General features: G+C 38.8%; 1 protein-coding gene across 7 annotated transcripts in view; it reads right to left on the bottom strand.

The window, feature by feature from the left end:
• ARAP2 (ArfGAP with RhoGAP domain, ankyrin repeat and PH domain 2) overlaps positions 1-22,991 on the bottom strand; it is a 196,234-nt gene extending 173,243 nt beyond the window's left edge. Inside the window, exons 1-3 of one of the 7 annotated variants that reach the window (XM_027103196.1) lie at positions 22,607-22,991; positions 17,833-18,508; positions 7,994-9,046 (exon numbers count right to left, since the gene is read on the bottom strand). In XM_027103196.1, coding sequence (XP_026958997.1) covers positions 7,994-8,901 — 908 coding nt within the window. In that variant the 5' untranslated portion in view covers positions 8,902-9,046; positions 17,833-18,508; positions 22,607-22,991. Of the gene's footprint in view, positions 1-7,993; positions 9,047-17,832; positions 18,509-22,606 lie in introns of those variants that run through there. The other 6 variants (XM_027103193.1, XM_027103192.1, XM_027103194.1 and 3 more) reach the window with 6 other exon arrangements.
• Between the last annotated feature and the right edge of the window lie 2,097 nt (positions 22,992-25,088).

Raw genomic sequence — 25,088 nt, 5'->3', positions numbered from 1 at the left:
AAAGAAAACTACAGGCCAATATCACTGATGAACATAGATGCAAAAATCCTAAACAAAATACTAACAAACAGAATCCAACAGCACATTAAAAGGATCATACACTATGATCAACTGGCATTTATCCCAGGAATGCAAGGATTCTTCAATATACTCAAATCAATCAATGTGATACACCATATTAACAAATTGAAGGAGAAAACCCACATGATCATCTCAATAGACGCAGAAAAAGCTTTCGACAAATTCAACACCCATCTATGATAAAAACCCTCCAGAAAGTAGGCATAGAGGGAACTTACCTCAACATGATAAAGGCCATATATGACAAACGCAGAGCCAACATCGTCCTCAATGGTGAAAAACTGAAACCAATTCCACTAAGATCAGGAAAAAGACAAGGTTGCCCATTCTCACCACTATTATTCAACACAGTTTTGGAAGTTTTAGCCACAGCAATCAGAGAAGAAAAAGAAATAAAAGGAATCCAAACTGGCAAAGAAGAAGTAAAGCTGTCTCTGTTTGCAGATGACATGATACTAAACACAGAGAATTCTAAAGATGTTACCAAAAAACTACTAGAGCTAATCAATGAATTTGGTAAAGCAGCAAGATACAAAATTAAGCACAGAAATCTCTTGCATTCCTATAAACTAATGATGAAAAATCTGAAAGTGAAATCAAGAAAACACTCCCATTTGCCACTGCAACAAAAAGAATAAAATATCTAGGAATGAACCTACCTAAGGAGACAAAAGACCTGTATGCAGAAAATTATAAGACACTTATGAAAGTAATTAAAAATGATACAAATAGATGGAGAGATAGACCATGTTCTTAGATTGGAAGAATCAACATTTTGAAAATGACTCTACTACCCAAAGCAATCTACAGATTCAATCCCTATCAAACTACCACTGGCATTTTTCACAGAACTAGAACAAAAAAATTTCACAGTTTGTATGGAAACACAAAAGACCCCGACCAGTCAAAGCAGTCTTGAGAAAGAGAAACGGAGCTGGAGGAATCAAGCTACCTGACCTCAGACTATACTACAAAACTACAGTAATCAAGACACTATGGTACTGGCACAAAAACAGAAATATAGATCAATGGAACAGGATAGAAAGCCCAGAGATAAACCCAAGCAAATATGGTCATCTTATCTTTGATAAAGGAGGCAAGAATATACAATGGAGAAAAGACAGCCTCTTCAATAAGTGGTGCTGGGAAAACTGCACAGTTACATGTAAAAGAATGAAATTAGAACACTTCCTAACACCATACACAAAAATAAACTCAAAATGGATTAAAGACCTAAATGTAAGCCCAGACACTATCAAACTCTTAGGGGAAAACATAGGCAGAACACCCTATGACATAAATCACAGCAAGATCCTTTTTGAACCACCTCCTAGAGAAATGGAAATAAAAACAAAAATAAACAAATGGGACCTAATGAAACTGAAAAGCTTTTGCACAGCAAAGGAAACCATAAACAAGACCAAAAGACAACCCTCAGAATGGGAGAAAATATTTGCAAATGAAGCAACTGACAAAGGATTAATCTCCAGAATTTACAAGCAGCTCATGCAGCTCAATAACAAAAAAACAAACAACCCAATCCAAAAATAGGCAGAAGACCTAAACAGACATTTCTTCAAAGAAGATATACAGATTGCCAAGAAACACATGAAAGCATGCTCAACATCATTAATCATTAGAGAAATGCAAATCAAAACTACAATGAGATATCATCTCACATCGGTCAGAATGGCCATCATCAAAAAATCTACAAACAATAAATGCTGAAGAGGGTGTGGAGAAAAGGGAAACCTCTTGCACTGTCGGTGGGAATGTAAATTGATACGGCCAATATGGAGAACAGTATGGAGGTTCCTTAAAAAACTAAAAATAGAACTGCCATATGACCCAGCAATCCCACTACTGGGCATATACCCTGAGAAAACCATAATTTAAAAGAGTCATGTACCACCATCTTCATTGCAGCTCTATTTACAATAGCCAAGACATGGAAGCAACCTAAGTGTCCATTGACAGATGAATGGATAAAGAAGATGTGGCACATATATACAATGGAATATTACTCAGCCATAAAAAGAAACGAAATTGAGTTATTTGTAGTGAGGTGGATGGATCTAGAGTCTGTCATACAGAGTGAGGTAAGTCAGAAGGAGAAAAACAAATACCGAGATCAGCTCGGTGCTTTGCGAGCACCTAGAGGGATGTGATAGGGAGGGTGGGAGGGAGGGAGATGCAAGAGGGAAGAGATATGGGAACATATGTATATGTATAGCTGATTCACTTTGTTATAAAGCAGAAATTAACACACCATTGTAAAGCAATTATACTCCAATAAAGATGCTAAAAAAAATAATGACAGTATATTGTTTGGGACATACTTAAGATGTAAAACTTTTTTAAAATGAGAGTAATCATCATTATTTAAAGTCAGGATAGAAGTTGTCTTTGGCTGGGGAGGGCACACAAGTTTACCAAAGGGTTGCAAAATAAGTCACCCTTTATTTGTGCATTATCTCCAGATTCTTGACACTGTTATATGGCTATAATCATTTCCTCAAATTTGTATGTCACTGACACAAATACATATTAATAATCTGAACCGCTGAGTAGAGCAGCACTCAAATTTTCTACATCTTTGGTAACTTGTGCTAATTATATATATTGCTAATTCTTATTAAGCATTTACTATATGTCAGACACAGTTCTCAAAATTTTATAAATACACACACACTCATAATGTATGTGTGTGTGTGTGTGTGTGTGTGTGTGTGTGTGTGTAGTCACAAACACCCGAAGAAGTAAGAACTATCATTTATCTGCATTTTTTAAGAAGATTGTCACACAAAGCAGTTAACTTACTTTTCCACAGTCACACAGCTCATAAGTAACTAACCTGGGATTCAAACTCAGGCAGTCTAGCTCCATAAGCCCTTTTCTAAGTCACCATGCTTAATAAAAAAACTCAACATTAACTTACTAAAAAAAAAAATGTAAATTAAAAAAAAGATTTTTGAATTATTTTAAGTACATCCATTAGTGGTATTTTTAAAGCATATTTTGTTGGTTTTACTTTTAGTCTGATAAATATAAAGAAAAAAGTTTGTGATGATTTTTATTAATAGCTCTATTCAATATCCACCTGCAAGCAATTACCAAATCTATCAACCAAGCTCATTTGATCTACTGTAGATGAAAATTAGGTCAATACAGGAAACAAGCTGTTTTGAAAACTGGTGATTAGCAATTTATATTCTCATTTATCTATGAATAAATTATCACAAGCTATTTTATATTCTAATATCTATTATGCCCAAAGCATTTTGTTAGGGGTTTATATATCTACATCTCATATTTCATCCTCCTAATAGCCCACTGAGGTAGGACCTAGTGTCCTAATCCTACCAATAAGGAAAGGAAGTTCTCCCAGCCCAAGGCGCACAGCTAATAGGAAACAAAACCAACATTCGAGGTCAATTCCGTCTTGAGTGCAAAAGCCCACGTTCTTTCCTTTCTCCCTCTTTCTGCCCTATTATTTCCCCATCAGTTATCCTAAAAACTGCGATTGCTTTTAAATTTGAAATATAAAGCATGGTTGATTAGCAAAAATTTAAAACCCATTTAGAAAAGCAGTAGCTATTATCATTTTTTGTTATTATGCTTTGGTGATCTTGGTCAAGTTACCCAACAGCCCTGAGCCTATTTTTCCTCATTTATTGAAGGGGAATAAAAAAAGAGTCTGCTGCCTATGAATATTATGAGGATTAATGAGATGATGTTTTTAAAGAGCATAAGGTGTGTGCCCTACACAATGTAAACACTCAGGTAGAATGAGCCAACTGTTATATTTTTTATTAGTGAAAAGAACGTTTGGTCTTCCTGGTACACTGAATATGCACAAAAGTTTCTTAAAGTCCTTAAAAGTATGAGAACTCTTCATTTGTAACAGTGAAAAAAAAATAGTCAATGACCTAGTAGGGGAATAAACTGTGTTTTCCATCATTTAATAAAATACTATACAGCAATTATTGCTAAAATACGTGCATGGATGTGAACAAATCTCAAAAATAATATTAAAGGAAACACCAAGTTGCAAAAAAATAACTCTGATTATCAAAGTGAATCTTCAACATGCCTACAGATGTTATGTGTTCACATATTTTTTAATCACTAAAATTGCCAAGAAAAGCAGAGGCATAAAGTTTAATTAACGTTAAAGATCTCTCTTTATGATCTACACTTACCTATTACTTAAGCAAGGCAGCCATGCTTATCATTACACAGAATGTTTGTTTTAAAAAAAATGCAATTCTTACAATTCATAACAGACAAACTACAGGTCACCGTAGGATTGAATTCAAAAGAAAAACACCACAATCATTAGGCGGCAGTTGAAACTGCCTTGAGGTTACATAATGTCTAACTAAAACACACAAATCTGAATTTGGAAAACACAAGAGTGCATTAATTACAGCACAGACTACGAATATGAAATGCAAAATGCACAGATAATTCTCAATCTACAAAGTTACAAAAAATGTCCTTAGGATAAGAATAAATAATTACAGAAGAATTACAGCACAAAAGTCTACATCATTATTGTGAAACTTTTTTCATCACCTAGCAGAAGCTTCAGTTCAAAATATATTTTTTCAAACAAAGAAGGGCTTTTCAAATTATGAATAAAGGGTACAAATGTTAATGTCTTTTCACTTGTAAAAAGGATCACACAGATACCTTTATCCTCTAACAATAAATCAAACGGTTAACTATTAATTTTGATTCATTATTTAGATATTCAAGTCAAAATTTGCAAATATTGAAATAATCAACCATTTTTATAAAAAGTCATTTTAAAGGAAAAAGTCTGAATTTTAGAATGCTAAGCATTTTTCTGCTATAACATGAAATGTAAAGTTTTCCTTGAACATGGAAAGGATAGGATGAGTTTCTGTATTTTTCTAATTCAATGTAGCAAACAATTGCTTACCATTTTTCTGTACGTTTTTGGTTCATATGTATTTCAACATTAAAGTCTAAAATAGTTGCACCCATTTTTAATATCTATGTATTAATACATCTAGAGAAAAATATCTAAGATTTTTACTTTTAATAAAAAGTTCACAGGAGGCTGGAGACTTCAGGTTTAGAATTCAAATTTTTGAAAAGCCCTCAAACAGTCACTATAGCACCTCAGTCTTATAACAAGTTATAACAGATACTCCAGTCACAGTGCAGCCTTGCATACCACACTCCTCCCCTTTACCGCTGTTTCCTTATTTTTCCTTCCCCCCAAACATTCAAAGGCATGACACCTAGAAGACAGGGCTTTGACTGTGCCAAGGATAAAACAGTTACATGAAAGATGAATGAAAATCATTAAACTGGGGAGGAAGATAAGACAGGTTATCTCTTCAGTTGCTAAAGATACTTGTTCCTTCCTGCTTTGAGCACTAAGGAGGATCCTCCTGGAAGGATCACAAGACACACCTATGACTCCCAGGGAAGGGCAGCTGGTGAGACTTGCTTTCTGCTTGGAGACCTCTGTGGGAGACCTCCAGATGAGCTGATAAGGAAGAAGCTGGCTCTTCAAGCCTAGATCTGACCTGGGCCTCAAAAGATAGGACTTAAAAAAAGAGATCCTGAGGTCCAGTGTCCAGCATAGCCCCACCCAGCCCAGCCTTCCCAAAAGGAGCAGACAGGAGTTCAGGGAAGAAGCCCAAGGCAAGGACAAACATAACCCATTTGACTGGCAAGTTAATTGCATCAGATAAATTGGCAGGGGGTGGTGGGGTGAGGGTACATGTCCAGGGAGATCACACATCAGGAATACACATCCAGCATCATGTTCCTGTCAACACTTATATGAAATCTTTAAGGAGTAAAGAAATTATGTCCAAATCACTGACCACAAAGAAATATATTTATATGGTACAGCAAGAAATGTACTAAATATCGTTTAGATGTTATTTGATTAGAGAGGATCTCAGATTATATAAGCCACGGTTTCATTTTATAAAAGTCATAACACTGTAATTAGTTTGCAATTACTGTTTGCAGTTCAGGCAAGGACCACAAAGAAAAACAGTGAAGTCTGAAAATAATTTAATTTACTTTCTCATTTTATAATTTGATCACCAGAAATACCTAGTTACCATCTACTGCCATAATCAAAGAAGAAAAGAGAGGTGACAATGGGTTCTCTGGCAGTGCTATGATGAGGCTCCCGCTAAGCTCTTTACTACTAATTTCAACATTATTTTAATTCTCATTTTCAAAGACTCAGTCACAATGTGAATAACAAGTCTTTCACATGGTGCAAAGCTTACACTTAGAAGTAAATGAACATCAAAAGATTCTCAAAAATTTATGAAAAATAGCACAACTTATTTAAAACTTGAGCCAAATGTTTCTTATCTGAAGTTATCCTTATGGCTCGCAAAAGGATTCTGTTCCTGCAAAGACATAGCAGACCCTTCTCATTTACTTTCTTTTAATTGTTTAAAATTAGCAAAATATGCTAAAGCTATGGTGTCATACAAAAATTGGTGATCTTCTACTTTCCTAAGAAATACTCCATTTCTTATATACGCTATCAACACTTTTAAGAATATTTACTAAATGAGTGGTTAAGAAAGTGTGTTATAGAGTCAGATGTACTGGAGTGAAATCCCAGTTCACTACCCATGTGATCCTAGAAAAATTAACCTAAGGCTCAGTTACCTCATAAGAAAATGGAGGAATAATACCTATTTCAGAGGGCCAATGTGAGAATTAGATAACCCATGGAAAATTATAAGCCAAACCAGCTTCTAGGTGTTTAATAAATGATACTGCCAATTGATTTCCCAGTAAATACTCAATATTGCCATTGGCACCAGGGATGCCATGATAAAGACAAATTAATTAGGGCCTCTGCCCTCAAAAAGTTTACACTCTAATGGGAGGTACTTAACATGGTCTTGTAAATTGCCGTTTTCTCTTGCATGTACTAAATTTCCATATTTTTCTCTTGTAAATACAACCAAGATCCAGCACCAGGGACAGACTGGATACACAGGGAGACAAAGGGGGAATGAGAACCTTGCAGAAATGCCAGCCTAGAGCCTGTTTACAGGAATCTGTAATTGCACTTAGTGCCACAGCGGTAAGGATTGAACTTAAACAACCTCATGACTCCCAACAGAGACAAGTGTTAGCTTTTAGTGAATTAAAAAAAAAAAAAAAAATCCCACCACAACCCTGAAGAAAACCACATCTTAGGTGTAACTTTGAGAAATGGTTGAAAGCTCTCCCTGCTATAAGTCAGCTCCTCTTAGACTCCACAGTTACCTCAGGATACCAATGACCCAACAGGCCGGTAGGCCCCCTCTTCAGCGTTCTTGGTCTCCAGCTGAAGTGGTCTCATATTGTACTGCTACTACTTTTTACATGTCTTCTACACTACACTCAAGCCCCTTTTTTTCTCTCTACCTCCTCCGCATCTAGTGCCGTGACCAGTACCAAGCAAGTGCTCGCTAGATGCGTGGTGAATGATTAATTCGTGCCAATCATGTCAGGTAGTAGAGATACAGTCATTAGGAACATGGCCCCTGCCAAAAAACGCATAACCTAGTGGGGAGATAGAGTCAGCAATTCAAATATAAAGTGCACTCATGGAAGAATATAATACCAGGCATGGAGGAAGGTACAGGAAAGAATGTCCAGGCAGAATTAGGGGAAATGAAGTCCCCCAATTAAATAGGAGAAAGCTGAAGAGTCCCAGGAAGTTTTCAGTTGGAAACCGACTCTGGGCAGTGGTGTACAAGAGAGATGGTATGACAAAAAATTTCAGAAGAAGGAAAAGGTTGGTTGAATGGGTCAAATTTAGAAATGAACACTGAAAATAAAATTGTTAAAAAATAACTAAATTCCCCCAAATTGAATACACACAACTCATCATAAAAATTCTTACCTCCCTGAAATTCCTTTTGCTGACCCTGGAATCTCTGGTACAGGCCGATGTCTTAGCAGAAAAGATCGAGATGGTCTTGAAACCAACTTGCTACGACTTCTCATAGGTGTTAGGACTGGCGATGACGGAACATACAAATCATTTACAACCATTTCTCCTTGAAATTGAAAGAATGGGGATGGTGGTGAGCTTTCTAATAAACCATTAGTTCCATTTCCAGAATTTGCTTCTGATACTGAACAGTCAGGGGAAGAAAGGAATTCAGGGTCTGCACTAGGAAGCTTGCTCACATTTTCTGAGATCAAATCAACTTTTTTTGTTTGTTCTTCTTCAGTTGTACAGTCGATAGTCTTTTGTGCAGTCAAAGATTCTATGTCAGTAATTTCACTACCCAATAAAGAATCTTGAAAAGAATCTGAATTCAGGTGTGGTTCTTCTTCCGGAATGGGAAAGTTGTATGTAGGAAGAGTCTGCTTATCATCTGATTTAAAAGACTGGCTATTTTCCACACTAACTTCATTTTGATCAAGACTTTTTGTAACAGTCTCCAACTGCGTTGGGCTGGGTGTCTGAACACTGTGTGAATCTGAAAGTTCTAGGCAGGTATTCTGAGCAGAAGATGGAGCGTGGTGATCCTCTGCAGTCTCATGATTCTTCTTTGTTTTATGGACATTTGCATATATTGAGATATCTTGCATTTTTGACAGGATTATCTGTAACTGTTTAAGTATCCTCCTCCGGTGTCCTGTAGGTGATATTCCAACTTTGAGGAGCACGCTGTCATTTATTTCTGCACAGTCCTTTACATTATTAAAACCAAATTCGCGGAAGCGTAAGAGGTACTGCTCCAAATTAATGCTCATTAGGAAATCTTTGATATCAACATTCACTTCACTGACTGAGGACATAATGGTGGCTTCATTACTAGGCAATATGATAGAAGTAGTACAATGCAATACGCACACAAGAGGGTGCACTTCTGTATTGGATTTTCCTCTATCACTTATCTCAAAATGTTATTTTCTGCACAGTGAATGCTTTATGTACTTAAGCCTAGAAAAAAAGAAAAGCAATATATCAGGACATTTTTGGTATTAAAACTAGTTTCACATTATAAACGTTCTCTGAAGAAAAACAATAGAAATGAGGATCATTACTTGTGATCGCTGAGAGTTTGGAATCTTTGTGCATTACTTTGTATGCCCTAGAAAGTCAATTCCTAGGTAGAGTGTGAAGGGACAGGACAGAAATGCTATGGTAGTATCAAATGACGATTTTCAAAAAGGTAAAAAAAAAAAGATTCTCAAATATAAAATGAACATGTATCCAAAAAAATTCATTCACTAATTAATGAGGGAACCAGTAAGGTGGTAGGGCTAGTTCCAAGAGCATTTGTGGAACAGATTTACACAGTCCCTCAGAAAAGGCTTTTTTTTTTTTCTTTTTCCTCAGTGCTAGAATAAAATGGGTAGGTTAGATAAAAAACTGGTTAGTGCCCTACAGGACAATAAAACCATAACCTTTGGAGATATCTTTCTACTAGACAAAAATCTACAAGCTAACAGGTAACTTCTCAGTCCGGAGCTCTAAACAAATAGTAAATGGAAAGTGGAGCACAAGGATTAGAATTAAATATCCCTGAGGTGAGCCTGTTAAACAATACCGCCAACAAGGCATGGAAGGAACATGCTGTACATTCTTTTGATTTCCAAATTTTAGATAATTTTTCTTAATAGTACCTAACTAGATATGCACAACTCCCCCTTTAGTACACCTTCTTCAAAGACTCTCTCCAAAAGCACAGTTAGAACATACTTCTCAGGTTAATAATTTTCACTTCAAAATTGCAGCAGCATTGTATGTAAATATTGTTATATAGGATAAGACTAGCTGAGCAACTGTACAGTAGATAACAGGAAGTTAGTATGAAAGTAAAAGGAAAAAGTTTGAAGGTCACATTTTCCTTTATATACAGCATATACACATAGGTTCATTTTTCTCATAAACAACATTAATTTTTTAAAAAGTTGATTTATCAGGTGCTGTTTACATGGCTGCATTCAGTTTGTAAAAATGTATGGTATGCAAAAATTTCTGTATATTATGCATCAGGAAAAAGAAAAAAATACAGAATGTGCATAACAACCATACACTGAAGTAATAAAATGAGACACAGCCAAACAAGGTATATTTATCTGAGCAAGCACAGATGCAATATTTCTGGAAATCACATCTCAAAGTAGCTGTTCAAAAGACATAACTCAGAGCCTCTATGTGTTACATGCCCATAAGCTCTTGCTTTAACTGTTCAAAAACATCAGCCAACATTGACAAGTAAGTATATGAAAAAAGGGAAAACACATATCATATTCAGGCAGCACTGCAGAAACAGAGAAATGAAAGTACAAACAAGAGATGAAAGGCAGGAAATGCCTTTGTCAAACAGGTATCCCTCTGTCACACTCAAAATGACAAAATGTCAGGAAAAAAAGTAGAAAGTTAAACCTCAACACCACATGCGAGCCTAATTCTCAGATATATTATTCTTGTTCACAAAGTTATTTTGTTTAAAAAAAACGCATTAGCTAATTTTGTTTGCCCATCACAAAAGGGAAATAGTTATATCCAAATCGGCTGAAACTTTGATCTCGGACTCCCCAGCCTCCAGAACTGTGAAAAAAAAAAAAAAACGGGAACTGATAACACTCCTCCAACCCTCCTCAACACAGTTCAGACCCTCCTTACATCTCCTGCCTGAATCACTGCAAGCATCCCAACAAACCCCTCAGCCCGGTCTCCACGTACCACTGAACTACTGAAAATCCACATTTGGCCTGTCACTCCACATCTGAACAAGACAGTCTAAGCTCCTTGGGGTGCCGTATGACAGTCTGGTCTCAGTCTAACAATCAAAACAGCAGCAGCTACTATTGATGTAAACGGCAAGGATGCTCCAGATACCGTACCTCATATACATTTCCTGCAAGGTGGGTGTTCCCATGTACCAACTTCAGGCTCAAGTTTAACCTGTGCCACATCACTGACTTTAGCACATTATTGTTAATTATCATTTCCCCCAGGCAGCAAACTGTTAGATGGCCCCATACCTTTTGCATATGCTGCAACTGCTTGCAAATCCACACATTTTGCAAAATCCTCGGCACTATTTAAAATTCTGAGTAGGCAGGTATTACTTCCTCTCTGAAGGCTTCCTATCAACCCCTTGAAATAGAATGAATCACTCCCTTCTCCATATACATCTCTAACTAGGTTTCTAGAAATTTGCAAAGTGCTCGGGACACGTTTAAGAGATGGGAGACTGGCCGGGAAGGATGGTAGCAGTGGTTCGGAAGCCCATTTTGTGAATTTTTTGGGGGGTGTGTGCACATGTGGGGAGTCTTCGTGTTTTCATGCACAAGTCCTTTTTGTCTCTTACACATAAACGTCCTGAGTGGCTGACTCAGGGATGGATATACCAAATGTTCTAAGCAAAACCACCTCTCTCTGCTATCAGTGGACATGCTGAATAGGGCTCATGAACCGGATTCCTCTTCGTGACCCAGAGAAGCTCCCTGCCACAGGCCTTAAAATCCTCTCTGCACTTTTGTGTCGGCTGCATCCTCCAGTCATCTGACTCTTTAACAGTCTGACCACCCAAGGGTCCACTTCAGAGGCTTCAAACCCCCAGGCACTTCACCAGATGCAAATAGATGGGCACACCTAACCATAAAAGTCTACCAGGTGCAAACTCCTTAACATGAAATCAAAGCCCTCCATGTTTTGACCTCCACTTGGGCACCGGGCACACATGCCATGCTCTTAAGTTTGTGGCTCTCCAGGTACCGGCCAGTGGATCTGCTGTACAGCAACAACTGATGATAACACGCCCAAGAATCTATATTTATAACACATTCCAAAGATGACTGGGATGCACAACAAAAATTTGGTTCAGTTTTCAATTCCTCATACCTGAGCCTAAGCCCATCACTCTCCTGCCTTAGGATGGACGCCCTTCCAAACAGCCCAGGAGTCTGAGTCATACTCAATTCCCACCCTCCTCCACTTTCATAGGCACGTGTGTATGTGTCTGTTTCCTTACCCATAAAATGGAAATGCTCAAAGGTACCTCAGTGCTGGTGAAGATTAAATGAGATAATCCACCTTAAGTGTTAAAATGGTGCTTAGTCCCCGGTGAGTGTTTTGTACATATTCACTTCCCTCATTATAATTATTTTCATCACTAAGCCATTATCTTCCCACAGTTGAAACCTTTCCCATTCTTTGAAGTCTAACTCAAATGCTATTTCCTTCACAAGGTCTCTAGTGAACAAGAAATACTCTCTTCTCTGTGTTCCTACCACATTTACTTCTTAGCATTTAATCACATTCTATTCATTCCATAGTAACCTATAGAAGTGGGGTAGTGCAGTGCAAAAGCCAGGATTTTGGAGCTGGACAATCTTGGTCAAATCCCAGCATTTAACCTCTCTGTGCCTCAGTTTCCTCATCAGGAAAGTAGGAGTGATAATAGTTCCTATTTCATAAAGCTTTTGTAGAGCATCAAGAACACCAATGGCACACAACAAATGTTAAACCAGCATTTGTCATTATAATTATTTTTATTATCCCATAATAAACGAATAAATCTGCCAAGATGATGACCAGCCCATATAGGCTGCCCAGTAAATGCCAGTCAAATTATTTGTTTATACATAGTATATGATGTATATGCTGTACATGTTTAGAGAACGTACAGTTAGCATTACAGATGTGAATGTACATTTGCCTGTGCTATACTGACCCATTTCCAAGAGAAAGTATAAGTAAAAGGGAAGTAACGTTTAGGAGCACCTGCTATATGCCTGGCTTTCAGTATCACTTAATAACCATAATCTTATTATCTTCTTGAGCTCTACCTTAAAGGTACAACTGCTTCTCACCACCTCTCCTACTCACATCCTAGCCCAAGCCACTATCCTGTCTATCTTAGACCACTGTAACAGCCTCCTGACTGATATCCCAGATTCTGTCCTAGCCCCCTGCCCCCACAAGCAGCATGTTCTCAGTACAGCAGCCAGAATGATTCACTTTATAACGAAAGTCACTCTCTGCAACTTCCCAACTTCATCTTCCCTGGCTTCCCGACTGCCCCCTGACCCCCATCACTCAATCACTACTAAGCTGGGTTCAGTCCTATTCCCACTTCATGACCCTACCTCTCACCCTTCCATCTCTTTCAAATCTACTTTCCCAACATATACCCATGGTTCATGGCTCACTCCATCACTTGAGTAGGTCTCTGCTGAAATGTGTCCTCTTCAGAGAGGCCCTCCCTAATGCCCCTATGCATACAAGCATGCCTCGTGCCTCAGTATTCCTTACCCTTGCTTTCTCTGTCTTCATGGCATTTGTCACTACCTGACATCTGTGGACTTTTACAAGAGGGTAGGGATTTGTCTATTGTTCACTGCTCTAGGCCTTAAGTTTGAACACTGTCAGGCACATAAAAGGTGCTCAATAAATGTTTTCTGAATGACCCCTTCTCACCTTTGAGATGATTTAAGATAACAAGTGGAAAGTAAACAAAGTTTTAAAGTTTTGTCTATTTAGGTCACCAGGCTTCTAAGGAGCAGAAACAGGACTCAAATACAGATTTCTCCAATCCATCTAACCACTACAAGAGATCTTCAAATCAAAAATTGGGGAGAGGAGAAGGTTGGCAGTAGGACAACTGGAAGCATTCCAAACCACCTATGGGACTTTTAAAAATTCATCAAAAAGAAAAAAATACCTAAGAATAAACTTAACCAAGAAGGTGAAAGACCTATACTCTGAGAACTATAAAACACTGATGCAGGAAAATGAAGATGATATCAAAAAATCCTGTGCACATGGATTGGAAGAATTAATATTGTTAAAGTGGCCATACTACCCAAAGCAATATACAGATTTAATGCAACCCCTATCAAAATACCCATGTCATCTTTCACAGGACTAGAACAAATAATCCTAAAGTTCACATGGAACCACAAAAGCAAACTCAAATTCCCAAAGCAATCTTCAGAGAAATGAACAAAGCTGGAGGTATCACACTTTTTGATTTCAGACTATACTACAAAGTTACAGTAACCAAAACAGCATGAGACTGACACAAAAACGGACATAGGCCAATGGAATAGAATAGAGAGCCCAGAAATAAACCAACACACTTATGGCCAATTAATCTATGACAAAGGAGGCAAAAATTTACAATGGAGGAAAGACAGTCTCTTCTTCAATAAGTGGTGCTGGGAAAACTGGACAGTCTCATGTAAATCAATGAAATTACAACATTTTTTCACACCATATACAAAAATAAACTCAAAATAGATTAAAGAACTAAATGTAAGACCAGAAACCATGTAACTCTTGAAAAGAACACAGGCAGAATACTCTTTGACATAAATCGTAGCAATATTTTTTTGGATCTGTTTCAAGGCAAATGAAGCAAAAGCAAAAACAAACAAAAGGGACTACATCCAACTTAAGCTTTTGCACATCAAAGGAAACCATCCACAAAACAAAAACACAACCTACTGAATGGGAGAAAATATTTGCAAATGATATGACCAATAAGGTCACAGCTCACATATTCAGTATCAAACTTAATATTAAAAAAACAAACAACTCAGTTAAAAAGTGGGAAGAAGACCTGAATAGACATTTTACCAAAGAAGACATGCAGATGGCCAACAGGAACATGAAAAGATGCTCAACATTGCTAATCATCAGAGAAATGAAAATCAAAACCGCAATGAGCTATCACTTCACACCTATCAGAATGACTATCATCAAAAAGAACCCAAATAATAAATGTTGGTGAGGATGTGGAGAAAAGGGAACTCTCATACACTTTTGGTGGGAATGTAAATTGGTGCAGTCACTGTGGAAAATAGAATGGAGGTTTCTCAAAAAACTAAAACTAGAACTAGCATATGATCCAGCAATTCCACTCCTGGGTATATATCAGAAAAAAGCTAAAACACTAATTTGAAAAGATACATGCACCCCAATGTTCACAGCAGCATTATTTATAATAGCCAAGATAAGGAAGCAACCTAAGTGTCCATCAACAGATGATGAACAAAGAAGATGTGATACGTATACACACAGAATACAATGGAATGTTGTTTGACCATAAAAAAGAATGAAATTCTGTTATTTGCCACAATGTGGATGGACCTAGAGATATTATGCTTAGTGAAATAAGACAGGGAAAGACAAATACTCTATGTTATCACTTACATTTGGAATCTAAAAAATGAATGTAACAAAACGGAAACAGATTCACAGATATAGAGAACAAACTAGAGGTGAGGAGAGAGAAGTGAGGAGGGGCAAGACAGGGGTTAGAGATTAAGAAATACAAACAAATATATATGTATAAAATAAGCAACAAGGATATATTGAACAGCATAGCCAGTAGATTGCAATAACTTTAAATGGAGTATAAGCTATAAAATATTGAATCACTATATTGTACAACTGAAACTAATATTGTAAATCCATTATACTTCAATAAAAAAAAAAATGTATGGGTTGGGATAGCCCTCCCCCTCCAAATGCCTCAAGTATGAAAAACCGCCACAGTAAACCACTCCCCACCACCCATCCCCCCACCCATTACCAGTATAACTTTGTCATACTCCCTACTTGAACTAGGAAAGAAAATAACTGAAAACCCTGGGTCACTCCAGTAAACCATAAAGTCATTAAGTATTCAGTGCTGACAACTTTTGGAATCACCTTTGCCTGATTTTAATATCTTATGGGAGGTAAAAAGTAGCATAGTACAACTGAATTCACTCATAAGTTTAATCCATTTTTTTTAAATGGCACACCATTTTAAAATCATAAACATAACCTTACAGTATTTAGAAGCCTGCAAATATGTCAAAATAATGGCTTAACAATCATAGAATCCCAGGACTGAAAGGAACCTTAGAAGATGTGTACCAAATAAAAGAAATTAGGCTGCCACATGAGTAGCAAAACTTTTCAGTGTCATCAATACAAGTCTTACACATTCTAAAAACAAGGGAAGTTTATTGTATTCCAGAACGGTGGTCCCCAATTGAGTGGAACTATCTCCTAGGGAGAAATCAAGAAATGTGTAAGAAATTTCTTTTGCTGGTCATAAGGACTGAGTGGCACCAGTAGATAAGAAAGATGACTTAGGACATCCTACAATGATACCCAAGGTAGAAACCTCAGGTACAATTTTTACTTGTCCAAATCTTTACAGCTAATCAGCTATCCCTAAAGGATACCTAACACTATAGATGATTAAAAGAAGTGTCCCTGACTTCATGTTACTAACGTGGAGAAATAGCTAATCTCTTAAAAACTTAGGGCGCTGCATATAAATAATACACTGAACTAGTTAGTTGTGGCTACAGGTCTTACAGAATTCCACCTTTGTTTCTGTACAGAATATAGTCACGAGAAATAGGGATCGCTGTATTTGCATATCAAGCAAACTCACTGTTTAACACCAAGATGTTAACTCCACATGTGCATAAAGACAAATCGTTCCACCTTGTTGCCTACAACCATGCAGAAGAGGAAGTGGTTTTGAGAAAGCACACTTGTTGTTGTATTACTCCATCCTACAGTACGGAGCAGATTACAAAAGGTCAGAGGTCAAGAATCCTATTGTTCTAGTCTGAGTACTTTCACCTCAGAAGCTGTAAACTTGGTCATTTAGTATGCCTCTCCCCTACCATCAGTCACCTACCTTAGCCTGTGGCAACACTACCCCCATTTAACCCCTTACAGGAAACCCAGTTCCCTCAACCTGGCCTTCTCTCTGAACTGTGGTCACCCACAGGCTCTGACCTTCACTGCCCCATGTTCTCTACCTTACGCATTCTCTTTCCCATTCATCAAAACACATCCATCGCTTTCATTCTCCCTCAGACTTACATTGTTAATAGTAATAGTCAATATTTGTGGAGTGTTTACAAACCATCTGTATAGGATCTCATTCAATCCTCACAGCTGCCTTGAAAGACCCATGCCCAAAGCCACACAGAAGATAAACAGCAGATAGATTCCAGAATTCTAAGAGTCGGACTCCACAATCTGTGCTGTTAACGGTGATGCCTCCTAAAAGCTATGCAATTGATTTAACAGTAGAGGAGTATCAAGGAGGTCATATTTTCCCTCTCATTGGACTGTCTAGTTATGCATAAGGACTTAGAGTCACTAGGGAAATGCTGCTGAAAGATACCATGCCTTGCAAACTCAAGTTGTATATACCTTTGCAGCTGTGAGTATATGTGTCCATGTAAGTGGGTAAATATGGAAGCCTACAAGTCACTTACAGTTAATTCTTTGCAATATTCAGGCCATAGTACACAAAGCACAAAGAGTGAGAGTCAGGCTGCCTGCAATTCCAACCCTGTCTTTCCCAGTTGTTTACTGTGTCCCTGGAGTTATTTAACTTCCCTGAAGCTCAGTTTCCTTGTCTATAAAATGAAGACGACATGTCTGATAGGATTTCTGTTAGAATTAAAGCAAAATATATAACGTATATAGAACAGTACCTGACATGAATTGTAAGTGTGCAAAAAATGTTGGCTGATCATTAATTCATCCACTGTATACAATATTGCACTTGGTCATACATGGTGTGACTGGCATTCTTCTGCCGGCCTAATAAAACTGCATTCCTTTCAATTAGCACTGTAAATTATTCTCCTAATAAACCTACAAAGCACTTCACACAGCAGTAAACATAGTTTTATTAATTTAGTAAAATATAGATGTGGTTATAGTAGCGAGAATGATGATTTTACCTGAAGACTTTTGACTTGGGACAAGCACAGTGATGACCAGTGATCCCAGCTCTGCCATGTGACGCCTGCATAAACTTTGGAAAGTTCCTTTATTTTCTGAGTCGCACTGTTGTCACTGTTGTCATCTGGAAGCAGTGATCTGTAAGCAATAATGCCTACCCCACAGGACTGTTTTGAGGATGAAATGAGTAAATATGCATAAAAGTCTTAGTGCCTGGCAAGCAATAAGCATGTAATTATTGGCTGCTAGATGAAGAATAACTGAGGTTTGAGCTGAAAATAGCTAGGCTCCAGGCAGAAGCATTCTGCAGTTTGGATCAGGGAGAAAAGACTAAGTCACTTTCGGATTACTTTTTTCTGGGCAATCTGAAAGACAACTCTTTCAAAATCTAGAACTTAATATCCATTTCCACATCCGGTGAAGGCCAGTAGTGATCATTCCTTTCCTTATTCTGAGAAGTTATTACTAGCATAAGTAGCACCTGGGTTTAGGTGTTTTCAGTAACATCCTACTAGTTACGTGGCTTGAAAATCTTCTCAGCTTCAGTAAGTCTTTTCTCTTTCAAACTGTCCTTCCAGATTTTAATAGCCTAATGCTTGAGACTTACTTTCAATTCTAATTCAGAGACCTTTAATGTGGGCCCATTAATTCTTGGTCAAGAATCTTCCTGAGTTCCTACAAGAGCAGGAGTGGGGATAATGAAAAGTCATAATAAGCCAAAACCGGCACCACTGTAGAGGACTCCTACCTGAGTGACCCTAAAACCTGGGCAGCTGCCTCTGCCTGGTGCCAGCCCCCTCCTACCCCCTCTACAGTTTAGCCACATCTGTTTCCTGACAGCTGAAAGGAAAATCGGACCCTTTAGAATTCTTGATATGAGCATGGTACATACATATTCTTCAGGATTCTGTTCTATTTCATGCTACACTGAGCACAGCTTTAACATTTAATTGGCTGAGATAAAAACTAGCATGATATTATACTTCAATAAAAAGATTATAAAATGTATACTTATGATATATGCACTTTTATATATATCAATTTTATAATTTTAGTACAAATGTACACTCCACTATTTCTCTGAATTTGAGTCACATTTTTTTGACTAACAACCAGATGTTTCAAAATAGCCTACTGTGCATGGTTTCCTCTCTTAGCATTTATAAATAGTACCCTGACCTCTTTTCCAACTAAATTTGAGGGCTTATTCCTATTGGTTCTGTAATTATCAAAGTCTCTTTTTCTTAGGTAGAGGGTATCTCAGCAAATGTCTCTCACCTTATTGACTCATTTATTTACATTTATTCATTCAATAAATATTTAAGGAACACTAACTACTCTCTCAAAGATAACAGGGGGAAATATTTGCAGTTCAAGATAATACCTATTATCTCATTTGAGAACAGTGCTAAGTCCTATAAAGAAAGTGAAAATGCAATGTATTCTCTCCAAGAGTTTAAAATCTAAAGGGATAGATTAGACATGGCTGTAAGCAAGGGAAAATGGCATGCATATGATCAGTTCTTTACTAGTCAGTAAGTGCCAGTAAAGGAGGAACACCAAAATTGAAAGACTCGAATGTACTGAATAAAAGCACTTAAAGAATAATGATGAGCAAACTCAAGTTTTGTGACCTTGACTTACACATGGTTTATATTTTAAGTATTGTTTTATGTTTAATTACATACAGAAGTAGCACCACCATCTTTCAAGAATGCCAAGGAACTCCAAAAATCTCAAATCAACTCCATGAATATAAGTGAAATATGCAGCAATTCAGAACTCTGAGGATGGAGTGATCAGTGAAGGAGCTATGGAGGGGAATTTCACGATGTATGGGAAGAAACGTAGCAGGTGAAGACAGCAGTATCTCAAGTAGAAGGAATGACACAAAGGGGGCTGTGAGGGAGCTGTCTTCAGGCAATCAAGGAGATGAGAATAGCTGGGAAGGACCTAGGGTTCAACAGGTAATGAAAGGTGATGGCAGAAAAGGAAGCTGGAAGTGGCCATGGATGGGCTTAAATATTGTGAACTTCATCAAGATACTGTGCAAGTGTCTTGGCAACTACTTTCACCACAACCACCCCCAGGAGCCCATCACCTGATAATCAGCATGGAGACCACACTTCTCTTCTACCTTTCCCTGATCATCTTTCCAACTCCAAACTGATTAAACCATTCTCTCCTCTAACTAAAGCTATGTAATGTAACCAAAAGTCCTTTTTTTTGCATCCTACTTTTTTTGCATCCTACTTTTATCTTCTTTGTTCCTTCCTGAGTATTCCCTCACCTACTCATCCACCAGGTACACAAGTAGTATAACACAGAAAAATAATTCTCCCCACCTCTTCACTAGTAGTTTTTACCCCTGAAGCTGCTCAAAATGATTACTCCAATCCATGTCCGAGCTCCTTTGTTCCCTCTGTAACATGGGTAAGGAGGTAAGTTTGTTCTGAGTCAAAACTGTAAAAATTTCACAGGTCAAATTTCTAATTAGAAAGGATCATGCAAAGAGAATACCATTGACCACTATTTCAATTAAGGAAATAGTGAGCAAAAGGTTTAGCTATAATATGTATTTAATCTGGCCAATACTTTAAAAAACCTAAAATGATAAACTACAGTGGTCCAGGACTTCACAGAAAAGATTGAGAAGACATCTCATAGCCTCTAGTCTCTCATCAATCACCTTTGGTCAAAGATAAGAACTATTTCCAACATTAATAAGATGTTCTTTACCTAACTAATATTTTACAGAAAATTCCCAAAATCCCTCAGTTTAGAAAGTCCAAAAACTGGATTCAATGAATGAGCCAACAAACAAGGGGAAAAAAAACCAAAACACTTGTTAAAAGAAAACATTAAAAGAACCACTTGTTAAAAGCAATGGTTGTCATTTATAAGTAGCATTTTTATAGCATCTTGCACCAAACTTTCTCAAAGTTGCAAGGAGGTGGGATAGAAAGAAACAAAGCAAAAAGAAATAACTTCTCAAATATCATGAAGTTTACAACCCAGAGTCCTAAGCGAGTTTTTAAAACTTCATAGTCTTATAGTGCTAATGTAAGAGTTTCCAAGAAAACTGCAATTCATTATAATCTTACTCCTATACTTGATCACAGTAAGTAGTTGAATTGAAAAGTACTCACTGAATATCTATGAGCCAAACACTGCTAGAAAGTTGTAGTGATGCTAGATGATTAAGAATTTGTTTTTAGAAGCAGATTCACAGATAATATAGAGAACAAACTAGTGGTTACCAGTGGGGAGAGAAACAGGGGAAGGGGTAATACAGGAGTAGGTGGGGGAAAAAAAGGGCTGTTATGGGATTATATGAAATCATGTGTGCGAATCTTCTGAAAACTGTGAAGCACTATAGAATTCAAAGAATCTTTCATTCAAAAAAAAATTTAATACACAAGAGACATAGGAAAAATTCATATATGTATATATATATGTGTGTGTGTGTGTGTGTGTGTGTGTGTGTGTGTGTTTAAATGTACCATCCGTTTCTCCTTTCAGGGGCAATCCATATAAAATCTGACAGGCTTACAGAGGAAGGAAAAAATACAAACACACACATGACCAGATAAATAAGTTTTAACAAGTCATTTGACTTCCCCTCTAGGTACATTTTAATTTAAATAAATCTTTTAGTACTGACAAATCAAGTCTATGTAAAACACTCTTGGTGTTAAGGCCCACCTTAAGTGCATATGTGTTAAATATCTGTTTGAAAAGGAACCAGGGAGATATTTCCACTTTAGCCTCTAGCCTAGTTCCATGACCCATTTTACTTTTTTCTTTCTTTTTTAAACATAGTTGAACAGTGGAATGTCATTAGGATTTTCCCCTCAATATTTCTCTTGTATGGGCATAAAAGTCACAACTAAGAGTTCAAAAATATTTTTCTTTTTTTTTCCCCCCTTAAAAAAGTTAGCTTCCTTTTTAAAACAGCCATAACTTCATCTTCCAATTATTTATGGGCAATGTTCCATAAACTCGTCTGGGTGTAGAGTGCTTAAGTGCGGGGGGAAATCAATACTGAGCTTATAAGTACGATATTGTTATTGGTAATCACAGTGACATCCGATTAAATGTACTTTTAAAAATAGCTTACTTTTCAGTACGCTTCTTTTTTTTTTAACCAAAAGGGTATATTCCACTGAGCAGCCTACTTCAAGGACAAGCTTGCAAAAAAAAAAAAAAAAAAAAGTTGCTGTCACCATACAAACCTGCGACAGCCTAAAATGTCACTATTCCACACAAACTAGCTTCTAACTTGCCTGTAATTATCAAAGATTATAGTTCACAATATAGTTTCACAAAGCCTTCCCCCAAATCAAAATTGCTCCAGATCGCCGCAAGGAGGTGAAGGAAACCTTTAAGAAAACAAGCGAGGATGAATTTACTTTACTTAATGAGATAGGCAACCATTCTCCCAGGAGACTCTGTCTCCAAAAGTAAACGAGATCAATCTGGTAAACCCACTGTCGACAGCTCTCGAGTATAAGGTTGGGTTCAGGCAAGTGGAGGACAAATTATTGTAATTAAAGTTAATTAACAGGCCTGCCGTCTCAAAATGTAGAACAAGCAGGGTGCGGGGGAGCACGGAGATCCGAGCAAACTCATTATCTCTACCGAGAAAATAACCTGGTACCTGAAACTCAAGAAAGGGCAGCTCCTTTTCGAGGAAGGGGTCTAGTTGTCTAACCGGATTGTCACCCTCCCGAGTCAACTCCCATTAGTAAGCGGAGTTTTTGTGTCACTTACCCACTTCTGGTTTCCTTTTAGACGCCCACATGCGGGAGCGAAATCCAAGGGGCAGAAACCGGAGCCGAACACTTGGCGCTCTGGAAATTTACCCGGAAAGGTGCCGGAAAGCCCCGGCTCAGCCCGAGACGGTCCTCCCGCGCCGGTCGCGGCCCCGCCGACCAGCTCACTGCGGCCCTCGGGACTCGCCCTGCGCGCGGGCAGCGGACCTGGGAGGCGCGACGAAGCGCCGGCGTCTCTCCCGGCCGGTTCGATAGGTCCTCACCCGTCTGCCCCAGGCGCGGGGCCTCCTCCTTCCCTGTCCCCGCCAGCTGCCCGCACGGCGTCTGCTTCCAGGAGGCGGCCGCGCGGGCGGCGCTGTCACTCCGGCCGGCACGCCGCGACCGCCGCACCTGGAGGCGGGGAGCGCGGACCTGCGCGCAGCTCCGGAAGCGCCGCGCCCGCCGCCCGCGCCCTTCCCAGGTGCTTCGGCGCCGCGCCTCGGCCGCTTCCTCCCGGCCAGCGGGGGCGGGGAGAGGCGCCTGGCGTGGGGGCAGCGGGGCTCAGCGATCCGGGCAGCCGAGCCGGCCTCCCGGGTTCCACAGCATAGTTGGGTGGCTGACTCAGTCCGCCGCGACTTGGCCGCGCCTGGCACCCTCGCCACCTGGCGCACCTCGGCCCCGAGGCTCCCGGCGGGGTTGGACAAGCTGCGAGGACGCGACCCGAAGCCCAAAGCGGCGAGGTCATGACCCTCCTGGGACGGAGATGCCCGTGACCCTACCCTGGCTCCGGACAGCCGGCCAGTTGGTTGGTCGGTACGCACTGATGGGTGGGTTGTCAAGTGGGCGGAACCTCACCACCACAGGTTATTCGTATTACTCTACTAAGTACTTTCCAGGTTGCCTCAGCGTTTCCCAAATTTAAGACTCATCTAGGGCGCTAATTTTCCCAGGCTGCTTCTGCGTAAAGTTACATTCGATGGGCCCGGGAATCTATTTACCAAGGCCCGTGCTGATTAGGCTGAATGCATTATATCGGATCCTCCTTCACGTCTCTGTGAGGAGGGGATTAATATTCCCGTTTTCTAATTGAGGAGTCTGCGGGGCAGAATAACTTGCCCAAGCAGACACAGCTTTAAGCGGTGGAGGTGATTTTCCATTTAGATCTGAACTAACACAGCCTCCTCATTGATTTTTTAAATTCCCTTTTCTTGTCTCCACGCTCCCCCCCCCCCGCCCCCACCTCCGAGGGAAGGGATAACCCTGCCCTAGTCCTTCTGGCACCTGAGATTGTTAGATCCGGGAAAGACATTTCCCCTTGGACTTGGACCTTGACACTCTGCCCTGGAAGTAAAAATAAGACAGCAAGAAAATACAGGAATCCAAAAAGAAAAACCCTTGTGCGCCCCAGAATACCTAAGTGTCCATAAAATCCACTTGTCTGCTGGTGAGTTCAAGGGCCAGCTCCTTATTTTTTAGTTAACATCTTTTTACAGGCTGTGCCTGAAACTGTCTCCCTTAAAAGATGAAATGTCCTTATCTTTCCCCTAGACCTGTTGATGGAAGTAAAGCAATTAGGGAAAGCTCTGAGCTTATTATGAAAATGAAATAACTGGTGAAGTCTGAAGTGTGGGAGGCTTCCCAGGAGCCCAGGCCCTAGGGAGGCCTCATCTTCACCAAAACACCTGCCCATCAAAAAGCACCCTCCTGCCCCTGGGGAGACTCTGAGACAGCTGTGGCAAGCATGCTCCAGAGACACCAAATCTCCAGTTTCTTTTAAACTACATACTTTATAGCAAGCCCTAGTTCCACCGGGAAAGTTTTCTTGACATTTTCCAAACCTTGAGAATTGTCTTTTTTTTTTAATTCCTGTAGAATTTTATTTTTGTGGCTCTTTCTTGACTTTATGTTAAGTCCATACTCATTGTGGTTTTTTTTATTTTTTTCCTCTCCCTCAGAGTTCTCACATACTTGTCATTTATTTTTATCTTTGTAAGCCATCTTAAATCCTTTTCTGAACAAGGTGGGTTATAAATAAACGAAAATTCTTACATCAGTTATGGTATGTCTCAGAACGTCAAGCATCGTTACTTGAATACTGAGTCCTCAAGTTACTTCTCTTGGTAGATTTTATAAAATAACTGAGAATTTGTGCCTCTTTGCAGCAATATCTTAGTTCCTTGATTATTATTCTGTCATTTATTGTTTGAAAATTCTATTGAACATTTACTTTTTAATAGTTTGAAAATACAGTGGTTAGCAAATACAATACGACCCCTAGATTTACAGTCTTCTCTGAGGGGAAATAAAGTTAAGCACTGTAAGGCACACCAATGATTTAATAATAGCTCTGGGAAGTGAAAGAAAAACAATGCTCCCTCATTGAAAGTATACATTGGTTATAAGAAGTATGCTGATCTTAAGAATTTAATATATGAAGGAAAATAAAAGACATCTGAGGCATTAATCATACCAGGTTCTAGCCAAACACCTAAGATATATGT

This window comes from Aethalodelphis obliquidens, unplaced genomic scaffold, assembly GCF_003676395.1.
Source record: "Aethalodelphis obliquidens isolate GAN/ISIS:26980383/991018 unplaced genomic scaffold, ASM367639v1 scaffold6, whole genome shotgun sequence".
Taxonomy (NCBI): Eukaryota; Metazoa; Chordata; class Mammalia; order Artiodactyla; family Delphinidae; genus Aethalodelphis; species Aethalodelphis obliquidens.
This window is presented reverse-complemented; position numbering and strand designations above follow the sequence as displayed.